Genomic DNA, 12477 nt, shown 5'->3' on the forward strand with positions numbered 1-12477 from the left:
TTTCCCCTCCACTTCAAAACTGTTAGAATTTCCTCTCCACAAAGGCAAATAGGGACTAAAGATCCTTTTTAAAACTTTTTTGTGGCATTTTATGCTTTTATTATAGGGACAGTGTAGATATGACAGGCAGTGAAGGGAGAGAGAGAAGGGGGTGACACGCAACAAAGGCCAACTACCAGATTGAAAGTGCTGACATTGCAGGACTATGCTGATGCATTTTTGCTTCAAGCATGCATGATCTTGATATTTAAATCATGGCCTAACCTTTAAAGTTCATAGATAATGTAGCACTGTCAATGTATGCTTTTTTTTATTCTTGTGCCACACTGCAGGAGGGTTTCTTCCTGCATGTAGACCCAAAGGAATGCAAATGGTCACAAAGTGTGTGGCCACAGTAACTTGGCCTATAATGGTTTTGGTTAAAAATTGTGCACCAGTTACCCACTTTGAAGCTGCACAGACAGAGTTCAGCTGGGTTATTTCCTGCTGATTGCCTGCCGAGTTTTGCAGTTTTACAGTTTTACAGAAACACATCATCAGTGGAGTTCCTGCTTTAAATGTCTGAAGTAAATCATGCTGGAAGAGTGGTTTAGTAGGGTTTTTTATGTTTTGATGCTTTATCCCTACCATTTAAAATGTGTCACCTGTTAAATCTATTGACATGGTTATAAATTGACCATAATCACTATTTTCAATTAGAATTTGCTCATGTGAATTGTGATTTTATACCTCCATGGTCTGAACTTGTTACTGAATCCACAAATGTGTCAGATCTAATAGACTTCAGCTGTGTTATACACACACTCACTGTGCTTGTTTATAACTCCTATGAGGAACTTCAATGATAATCCACCAGAGAGCTGCCACCCCCGTCTCTACCTTTGTTAAAAACTCCCAAGAGCTCTTCAGCGAGTCGATTATTCAACCTGGACCACTTTGATTTTGCTGTTTACTCAACAATGTGCTTTATTCAAACATGATGGAGTGGTGTGTGTTTTCTTTTCATCCTAAAAACCTATCGGAGGAACACTTTTCAGCATATGTAATCTCTCTCATCACTTCCTCAAGAAATATGTTGCTATGTTCCTATTTCAAAAGTCACATTACAATTACTGTTCTAACTAATTCCCAGCCAGCATGTCCATGTGGGCCCCATAAAGGTTACATTTAGACTGCTATACTGGTCCCACGAGGGTTTGTCTGCAGTTTCCATGGTGGCCCCACCTGTGTTTGCCTATATGGGCTTCAAGCAGGTTTTAACTGGGTTTCAGGCGGGGCCCAACTGGGTGAGCTACAAATGTGGGGCCCATCTTTCTGAAACAATATGAGGCCCATACAATTTGCCCTGTTTATGCCCATGCCTGCCTAGCCCAGTTACATCCCTTATGAGCCTCATACAGTCAGCCCACATGGGCTTCACATGTGGGACCCATGTTACTGAAACCATGTGGGACCCACAAAATGTGCCCACTCAATACCCATGTAGCCCACATTTAACCCATGTGGGGCCCATATGGACATGCTGGCTGGGAATTGGTACTTAATTGATGTAGTATGCTGGACTATCCTGCCTTTAACTTGTGTTGAAAATTGGATTTGAATGAGCACCTGCTTCTGAAGCTGAACTCACAGCACAAGTAACAGTTATCCATGGGCAAAGTCTGGATTACCAAACAAACAAAGTGGGGGACTTCCCCAGGGTCCCAAGATCCCAAATCCACCAGCTGCATGTTAATTGTTTTTTGGCAATTTGGTTAAGTGAAGATTTGTCAGGGAGTTTGTGCCCCTAAAGTTACATTTCAATTTAGGCAGATCCTGCCTTATAACTGTTTTTGGGGTGAGGATTTGCAGAGTAACAAAGGCCTTAACCTTAGTAACAAAGGCTATGGGATCAGGTGGACATTTACGGGCATACAAGCAATCTGATGTCATCTTAAGGCGATAGTAGAGGTAATAGTGCAAACAAAGCGTTTAGAGCAGATTGAAGCTCTGGCTTTTGACTAAGGAAACGTTTTTCTATTGTGAGTTCTGCTTCAGTCCTGTGTCTCCCTACCTGTTGCCACCTACCCAGTGACTCTCCCCCTCTCTCTCCTTGTATGTGTGATGTATCTACTGTCATCAGACCAGAGCTCCACCAACTGCAAACCATTCCATAATCAAGGAATGTATACAACATGTATCCTGAAGGGCTTTTGTTTTTGCCTGTATCCTGTCCTCATGCTGTTTCTCTTGTTCCCTGCAGTGCTGTCTGTTCTGGCTCCCATCCCTGTTTCCTGTTCCCTGTAGCCCCGTCTGCTCTGGCTCCTGTCCCTGTCTCCTATTACCTGCAGGTCTCATTTGCTCTGGCTCCCTTCCCTGTCTCCTGTTCCCTGCAGTCACATCTGCTCCGTCTCTGGTTCCTGTCTCGTGTCACTTGTTTCGTCAGCCATGCTTCCATGCCCTTGACCCCCTGCTCTACCCAGCTTCCACGGATTCTGTTCCACACCTGCCTCAGCCCCAGTTTCCAACCTACCAGCATTATAGGCCTTTTGTCATACACATGTGCTTGCTTGGTTTGACTTGGCAATGGGCATGGCGGTGATTAGCATCTCCATTACAACAGGGCTACCTGCTTAAAGGTTTGTCTTTAACTGATGACGTGCTTGTCTTGAGTCCATGATGTTTAAAAGTAGCACCCTCGTTAGCAGTGTTTGCTCAATCACCCAGTGACTGTGACTAGTAGTCTAGAGGCGGCTGTAAAACAGTGAATTTCCTATGCTCTCCATAGAAAAAAGCTTTTAATGTGAAGCAGCAAAAGCAAGAAGTGTTTGGATTTCATCAGCAGTAATTTAACCCTCTCATACTGTTTTATTGCAAATGATACATATTATTTTTAGAAGTTCTGACCCATATTTATTAACAAATACTGTTGCATTCTTCACATTTAATATAGTTCTTTTATTTTTCCATAAACAAGAAGTATAAAAACTGAATAATAAACTCTCTCAACTCTCTGAAAGCTTCATTAAGGATTAATCTAGCTTATTATCTGTGAATGATGATGTACACATGAATGATTTGTTGTGCAGAAATTTGGTAGAGACTAATTATGAGGGGATACTAAGAAGAGAGAGTGAATATGAACAGTATGTGAGGGTTACCATGACTCCTTTATGGCTGAAAGGAAAAGCGGGGCGAGGGGGGGGGGCAGATATCTGAAGGTACAGGGGATGCAGGAGAGAAGCTAAACTTCAAACTAAAGAGATTCAGTTGGAAGCTGCTGAGAGCCAAACACACACAGAGGCTTTGTGTTCAGCGAGCACAAGGGTTGGATGTCGGCCCTGCCAGCGAGATGAATACGCAACCTGCCTCCGAGCTGGATGCAGAGAAAAACATTGAAAACATGTAAAACTGAATGTTGGAACTATGCAGACGCACATATAAAAGCATGATATCAAACACATGAAAGCATGTACAACAAACTGAGAAATAAAATAACTCAACGTGAAAGTCAGTAAAAGGCTTTGGGAAATGTATAATGATAATATTTGATACCACAAGAAATAGAGGGGAGTAAAATCATAGAAAAAGTGCAACAATTTATGATGCAGTTGTTTTTCAGTATAAAGAGTAACCAATCTTGAATTATTGTAACGTTAACATACTGTTCAGGGTTGAATTTGACCCATTTTTTGCATTTGAGAGCTGTAAAAACACCATATACACATTCTTTATTGTTGTGCAGCTGACACATTTTAATATATGCAAATGTAAAGTTTGACCTGTGTTTATTAAAGGAAATTCAGCACTCAAACATATTGTATATATATCATATTCATATAAAATGTTCTCATGGACCATAAAATAGTATGCAAATGTATTTTTTTCCCCATAAAATGAATCAAACTGAAGGATTAATCAAATATGTATTAATGACTGATGGGGAATTTATGAATGTGAACTGGTGTAGAGACTAATTATGAGTCAGAATATGGACAGTATGTAAGGGTTAGCTGTTTTTAGAACAACACCAGTACATGTTAAGGTTTTACAGAGGAGTCAACTCACTCCTGCTGATTTTAGCTCCTAATAACAGCAGCACTGTGGTAAAAAAATACCCTGCCTTCCTTTGTGTCAAAGAGAGCCAGTTCCTATGTTACAGACGCCTTACAGAAGGTGAAAGCTCCAGAACTGTATGGTCTAAAACTAAACTGAATCTGTCACTTAAGTTCATCTACTTTATATGTGCAGATGAATATAATGTATTTCACTCCCACCTCCTACTCCGCGCTGCAGCGACACAGAGCCCAGAGGCGTACATGGACACAGGTCAAGTACATCCCACTCAGTGTGGCTCCCTTCTGGGCGACGAGTTGATCTGGCAGAAAACAGCGCGGCAGGTGGCTTGCATACCAGAGATCCTCATTTAGCAGAAACATGTAAAGGATGCTCTTCTCTAAGTGGGAGTCACTGTGTGTTTGTTGTGTGTGCACTTAAAAGCGTGTGTGTGTGTGCGTGTGTGTGCGTGTGTGTGTGTGTAGGCGGCTGTGCAAAATCTCTCTGGGTGACTGCAATTGCTGAAGAACACAGCAATCTACCTGATTGTTAGTCTTCAAGCAGAAAAGCTGTTCTATTCCTGTCACCGTGGACAGGTAATCATATTGGAATGTGAATTTTAGTTGTTTTTCTTCTCATTTGGAAGTGATATCAAATTTACTGCACTGATGAAAACAAACAAAACTGATGCACATTTGCAGCGTATTTGGAAGAAGAACTCATCTAAAAGCAGAAACAAGTTATTGGTAGTCAGTATGTAAAGGAGGTAGTTCTAGGAATATTAACTTACTGTTAGGTTTCTTGCTTAAACACTGTTGGTGAGTCTTCATCAACAGCATTTTGTTGTTTAATTAGAAAATAAATGTAAGTGTAATCTGTGATAGTTACTGACAAAAATGTGTCATTAAATTACAGTTACTGATGAAAATGTTGATGATCACAAAGGGGCTTACATCTGATGACTTTTAACACTTCCATGCTGTTCAGGGTCCATTTTGACCCATTTTTACATTTGAGAGAAGAAAAACTTGTTTTGTGCAGGTGTCAATTTGGACCATTATATTGCGTGATTGTTAATATTTCTCTATTAACAAAAAGTTTACAAACTAAAGAATACACTTTCTGCTCCCTGAAAGCTTCATTAAGGATTCATGAACCCTAACCAATCAATAAATGACTGATGAGATATTCATGAATGATTTGAGGTTCCAAAACTATGTCTAGAGGCTAATTACCTGAATATGAATGGTATGTAAGGTATATATTTTATATACCAAAATGTACATGAACTAATGAATTCTTCAAATGAGAGATAAATGTTGCTTTATAAGAAATTATCTCTCTTATAAATAATGTCAGTATCCATGAAAAACAGCTGAACTTGTTGGTGATGATGATGTTGGTGCTTCATGTGTACACTTACCCAAACAGCTGGAAACATCAGTTAGAAAATTAGAAAAGTCATTAAAAAGTCATCAATTGTAATAAGTTACTTTACTTGGATTTGGCTATTGAAATAGTTCCATTACTTATTACATTTTAAATAGAGTAACTAGTAATCTGTAACATATTACATTTCCAATCTAATGAGACTAGTTCACCATTCTTCTTGTGTTTATAATAAGTAATGAAATCCAAGGTCTGACATTTTCTAGCTTAATCCTACACTATAGAGTCAGGTTAGTATCATAGTTTGAACAGTCATTCGAGGTGTTTCAGTCATGTGGGCAGGATGCCTGGAGGACTTCTCACTCTGGAGGTTTTTCAGGCATGTCAAACCAGGAGGACACCCCAGGGTTAGGCCCAGAACACACTAGAGGGATTACACTGTAAATTCCATGTGGCCCCGGAAATGCCTTGTTATCCCTCAGGAGGAGCTGGAGGTTGTGACTGGCTAAGCCTGCTGCCAATGCAACCTGAATCCACTTAATGGAATAATAGATTCTCACAGAACAGTTCTACTAAAATGTCAAGTTGGACATATTTCTTGCATGCAGTGCATGTTTTGTATTTATTATATAAGATGAAGTAGAGATGCATAGGGAATGAGAATAGAGAGGTTTGGTCTCTTTCACACACCTGCAGTGGTGAAAGTTAACATTTCAACCACTTATTCATCACTTTTATCGTTCTATTTGGACCTTTCCAGTCTCTGGCTGACTAGTTAGCCTCTCCATGCACGTATGGTTACAACTGATCCAAGTTAGTGAGCACCATGTTCGGTACAATCAGCTTGTTGCAGCTGGTAATTTATTTGTTATGGTGAGACTAAATATACTAAACACATTTCTAATCTTATTTATTTCAAATTAGCATAGCTACTCCACAGTCTCTCCATGTATGCTCTAGTAAGTGCAGAAATACCCTGTGGGTAACACACAGCCCCAGCAGGGAAACACTGCCATGGGCGACTAGTGAGGGGAAACATTATTTAGCAGACAAGGTTACATTTCCTTAATTAAAACTTTATACATAACTACTGTTAAATGAAGACTATTTTGATGTATAAATCAATATTTGATCAATTTGGGGATTATCAGGTTTACATTATTTATTTTTTGCAACTTTTTGGACTAGTTTCAAATTGTCCCGTTAAAATTGGACATAGTTTTACAGTCTTAAGCCCTAGTGGAAACAAAACTTTTCTTCATTTCAGAATGTTTTCACTTGACAGCTGCTGCATTTGAATTGTAATTTAGGTTGATTTTTCTAACTTTCAGTGTGAGTCTCTTGAGCACAAGCTGTGATAACACTGCTACTTTCTTGGTTTGGTATAGGATCCCTCTGGGGCGGCGCTGGTTCCCTGCCTTATGTAACGCTGCTGCATCTTTCTCTACCCATTCTAATGTTACTTTAACTAAAGTTTTACCCGCCACAAAACCCCCATAAATGTACGATGTGGGCGGATGGGAGGACGCTCTACTCTTTAAAAGAGTTTGTAGGAGTCATTGGTGTGTCATTACTTTTGACAGCTGGTGTTACTCTGACTGTGTAGATGGAGACTAGGAAAAGTGGAGTGGCTATTTTAGCAATTTTGCCATCATGCAGTAGAGCATTTATTCACTTTTCATGTCCATTTTCTCCACTGCCTGACAGGAACATCCAGAAATGTGGATTTCTTTCCAAATAACATCCAAAGATTTCATTGAAAACTGAAGTCAAGTTAGTCAGAACTGCAGTAGTACTTTGTTTTTAAATACAATTTTGGTACAGTCAACTTATTGCAATACACTGATTAACCTGTAGGGGTCTCAGGACAGCATGTTGTTGTTGAATGCTTCCACAGTCATTACCCTAACCAGTTTTGCCTAAACTCCCACAAACCAACAAAAAACACAAGTATTTCTACCCTGGAATACGCTGTCAGCTAGTTTGTGATTATTTAATGTAAAGAAAAATAATTGTTGTATGAAGTATGTGACATGTGAGTATAATATCAACTGAAATGTTAAAGGTATTGTGCTTCCTTCTTCTTTTGATGCTCTTCTAAAGGGTTTTGTAGAACCTTTTAGTTTCCCTGTGTGTAACTGTGTATTTGTGTGTGTGTGTGTGTGTGTGTGTGTGTGTGTGTGTGTGGATGCATGAGTGTGCTGGCTAGGGATACACAATGGATTGTTGATTGCTTTGAATGCTGGTAACCAACAGCATGTATCCCCAGTGAGTGAATGCGCTATTGTGTTTGGGGCAGAAGGGTTGTAGAAGACAGCAGTAAATTGTTTCTTTAAGTTGTTATGAATATTTAAAAAACAAAACAGTACAAAAAAAATGTGGTCACAAAAAAAAAAGTTAAAAGTATTAAAGTCAGATTTTTAAGAGAAAATGCAGGAGGCACCTGAGGGCCTTGTTCATTTTGCTTCAGTGGTGCATATTGCAAATTTGTTATTGATCAATTTACTGCAAAATAATAACAGAGAACTTGTGGCCACATCAGCTGATGTGTGTGTGTGTGGTCAGAAGTATGCTCAGTTGCATCTGTAAACACACTCAACAGTGATGTTGCAGTTCACTGATAAGATTAGAGAAGTTAAAATGTTGCATATTGTAACACAATCATTTAGAAATGTGTAAACTTGAATGTTAATTGTGTCTTTTGTGGTGTTGAACCTGAAACAACCCTGGCTTTTATTTTGCCACTGCCTCTCCACATCTGGATTTTGGAGTGACATAAAAAACTTAATTTATAATGAAAGTGGATATTCTATAACAATTACGCCTGAAAACATGAATACTCTATTGGAATCTGACAATAAACCTCTAAGTTTCATCACATACCTTCTTCTTGCAATAGGGAAATTCCACATATATAAAGCTGAGTTCTCTAGGTCCCTTCCAAATTTTACATGAACGCACCCTGTCACATTTTAAAGACGTATTACTTGTGGCCCCTAATCAAAATACATTAAGGTATTAGTGTTATGTTTTATTTATTTGTTTAACAATTATTTATATTTAATTTAATTTTATTAATTATTGCTTGTCCTTATCACAAGTTGTATGTCAATAACCCTTATTTATGTGTATTTATGTGTATATATATCTCTCATTTTCATATTGTTGCTGGATATCTGAACAATTCATATTGTTAAATTAAGGTTTTTGTTTTTTTTAAGTACACTTTACATCACAGCAGGAATCAAAAACAAGACGTTTACCTGTTGTAAGTTGCTTTTTATTACAAAGCTAGATTTGACACAGAGCACCAACACCAATCTTGATTGACTACTTATGGGGTACAACTACCTAAAGAAATGTGTAATTATTCAGCCCCATAATGTTTGACACCCTTGGGGGTCCTGGGCAGTTGCCCCATTTGCCTGGTTGGAATCTAGTCTGATTCATTACTATGCATCAAATGTAGAACCTTTAACTTGACTTTATTTACATTATAATCACATACTTCTACTTTTAAGTCCAATCAATTCAAAATGCATAAAGAAACCGCATTTACTGCACATTAAGGATCCATTCTCCACTGCTGCGGATATGATTTGACATATCAATTATTATAAAACGTTTAAATACTGCTTCCATTAATTTTGCACAGTTGCGTCCAGCACAGCTCCACTCAGACAGAAATATGAAAATGTACCATCAATATTTTGACTTAAATTCTCGCCATTAAATAGGAATGACAGGCAGTCTGCAGCTGAATTAGCACAAAGCGTGTTTCACAGGATATCACTGGATGAAGTGAAACAGACCAGCTGCTGTGGTACAACAACAACAACAACAAAAAAGAGATCTTAATGGTTGCCACTTCAGCCGAATAATTTATCTGCTAATGTTGACGTGTTTGTGGCAGGCGCGAAAGATAACTGATTGTTTTAATGCGACGGTCGCTCATTAGCCTCTCCCTGCAGACACAAATGTATCAAATCGAGCAGGATTTCAGCTCATCATTAATTCAGGCTTAGTGGAGAATGTGAGAATGTGGTCATATTGTAATGGCTTGTGTGACTGAGATGCAGCAATCACACTTCAGGAAGTATTGTCACTTTTTTTTGTTACATATTAAAGTGCTGGTTTGTGCTGATAAACCTTAACTATGAAAATGTATTAGTCTTAAGAATGCAACGGTTATTTTTGGACTGTGGAGTACAGCTTGCACTGCAGTAAAGTTTGTGTTGTTCTCTCTTGACTAGACTCTAGCTTGTGTTGTATCAGTTCTCAGATGTAGGTGTGATGGTTGTCACACTTTTTTACTCTTGTGAGAATTGCTGATCATCAAAACATTAAACGGAAGCTTAAGGTCTTGGCTTCAAATGAGCATCACTTTCACTTTCACAACTTATTGTAACAAGACGTAATTAACCATCAAATGCACTGTGCACAATGATTTATTGTAACAACCAACCCCATCACTGTGCTGGTTGTCACACACAAAGAGAGAAATGAGACGACCACCCCCAACCGACTTCTTTTAAGCTAGCTACCACATGGCTATTACCTTTGACTTTTTAATAATTGTTTGATTTTTAAATGACTACTAACATACAAGCTTATAATACAAAAAAACCTTAACCTTAACACCTACATGAAACATTACTCTGACCCTTAAAAATAACAACATATCTGGGCGTGCAGGTGGTTGAGTGGTTAGAGCGCATGCCATATACGCAGCCGACCCCGGTTCGAATCCCAATCGGAGGTCCTTTGCTGCATGTCACACCCCCCTCTCTCCCATGTTTCCTGTCGGTCTACTGATAAATAAAAGGTGTCTATGCCATCTTTTAAAATAACAAAATATCTAACCTTAACCCTAACCCTAATCCTCAAAGTTTTGTGTGTGTTCCACAAAATGACCAGTGCAAAATGGGAAGGAAGTAAAGCTAACTGTCTGATATCATGACATCATGTCACAGCGCCCTCTAGTGTGTCTGTAATAAGCACTGTGGCAACCTACCCATGTGACAACTAACCCTGGTCTCCCCTAGTTTGGATAAAAGCAACTTAAGAATTGAAATTGTTGGAAATGGTAAATTATGTTTTCACCCAGATTCCCTGTGTTTAAGAAAATATCCAACAAACTTTATCATTACAATTGAATTTCACATTTTCATAAGTTTTCTAATTGGGTTGAGTCCAGGAAGTATTTATGCATTCTCTGTTTCTCTCGTGCAACCGTTCAAACGCTCCAGTGACTCTCTCAGACCTTTTTTTTTGTTGCCTTTTTCTGCATATTCTAAGTGTGCAACATTCCACGTTTTCAGAGCACTTGGAAACGAGCCACCTCATTCAAATTTCCACACGGTCGACACTTAGCAATTTCTCATCCGAATCAGATTTTGTTACTTAAGTTGAAGCATTAAAGCGCAGTCCGCACACCCACACACCTGCTGTCATCTCATGAAAAGATAACACATCCGCTTCTATGGGAAAAAACGTATCGCTCGGTTATTCTATTGCTTCCAGGCGTTGGGAGAGAGAAATAAAAATAAAGAAGAGATAATAAGATTTCTTTTTCTGTGTCCTCTTGAGTGGATCTTTCAACAAAAAATGTTGCCTCTTTGCAATTAATGATGAAAAGAGCTAGTAAAATGCCTGGCGGTAGATTTGAGGGGAAAATGATGATTCACCATGTCGAGGCAAGTCGAGTGTTGATTGAGCAGGTAAATAAAATGCATCAAAGGACTAGCTTATGTGCTGTAGAAAATGTGTTAAACCACTTACAAATCCTCAAGTAAGGGCCACTTTGCACCTGAATCTAAAATAATTGGACTTTTTTATTACACATGATAATTGCCAGAGGTTTTAACCCTCATGTGATACAGGTGCACTCACACAGCTCATAACCCGATCCAGACAGTAAACAATACAACTCAGTATGCTTTAATAGACTTTTCCCACTGGGACTTTAAAGAAACTTGACATTTGCTATGCTTTAGTGTCTCTGCGGGCTACATTGCATAGTCTGTGCTTTTAATCCTGACTGCCATATTTTAAAAAATGCCATGTCCTCAAGTGCTCTCTCGAATCTCCCCGTCAGCTTTTGAGCAACGATGCACCTTGAAAATAATCTTTAGAAAGACTTTCTGTGCATACATTGAGAGCAAGTAGAGCCATTCATTATAAGTACAGCATGTGGTAATATATTCTAAAGGGACAGCTTTAAAGCACGGTTAATGTTTGTTTGTCTACATTGATGGGTGGTAGTTTGTGTACCGGGAATGCTCGAAGTATTCCACATGTAGATGCCGTGATGTACAAATAGGTGTTGTAAGACATTTGCCACAACAAATTGAAATGAAAGAATATGTATCTGGATATAGCTATAGGTAAGTTTTAGTCCCTGGCTGTGTAGATAAGTGCTCCGTGGATGATAACTGTACCTTTATAGCAGAAGTGGCGATCTGGAGGTGGTGCAGTCGCCTTAGAGTACTTTCTCGATCTGTGAAGTATGACGCTGCCAGCTGATGGAGCAGCTCCAGAGACACCACGGAGCTGTTGCTGTTGCCTTCTGACTTCTTATTCAGCCTCTGCTTGTCCAGGAAAATGGTCAAAGACTCCTCCCCTGTGGATCAATCAACAGCTTAATCAATCGTCAGCTATTCAGTCAGATAATCTTGGCTATTTGTGCTTTAATTAACGTTTTAGTAAATTAACACCTTTAAAAAACATCAACAACCATACATGACAGCATCATGTAAAAATCATCAATTGAGATAATCTGCGACAGTTCAAGAAAGTGTCAAATTCAGACCATGTGATCAAAGTTTGTTAAGCACCTGAATGCTATGTGGGGCAAAAGATGTGATGCCTCTTTTAGACCACATCACCCTGAAGGTAACAGTGCATCTTCAGACCATAGAGAGTGCAATGGGTCTGCTATGATCTTGTGAGCTAAATTACTGGTTAACTGGTCTGTCATGTAAGTAATACAACACACTAGTTGCTCCGTTTGTTCTTGTTTTGTACAGATTATGCTCCCCACAATACCAAATA

General features: G+C 38.9%; 1 protein-coding gene across 1 annotated transcript in view; it reads right to left on the bottom strand.

Annotated features, from left to right (window-relative positions):
* The window catches only part of brinp2 (bone morphogenetic protein/retinoic acid inducible neural-specific 2), a 143510-nt gene that overhangs the window by 83179 nt on the left and 47854 nt on the right, over positions 1-12477 (bottom strand). Inside the window, exon 3 of the mRNA XM_053329350.1 lies at positions 11865-12046. Coding sequence (XP_053185325.1) covers positions 11865-12046 — 182 coding nt within the window. The remainder of the gene's footprint in view (positions 1-11864; positions 12047-12477) is intronic.

This window comes from Scomber japonicus, chromosome 12 (assembly GCF_027409825.1).
Source record: "Scomber japonicus isolate fScoJap1 chromosome 12, fScoJap1.pri, whole genome shotgun sequence".
Classification (NCBI taxonomy): domain Eukaryota; kingdom Metazoa; phylum Chordata; class Actinopteri; order Scombriformes; family Scombridae; genus Scomber; species Scomber japonicus.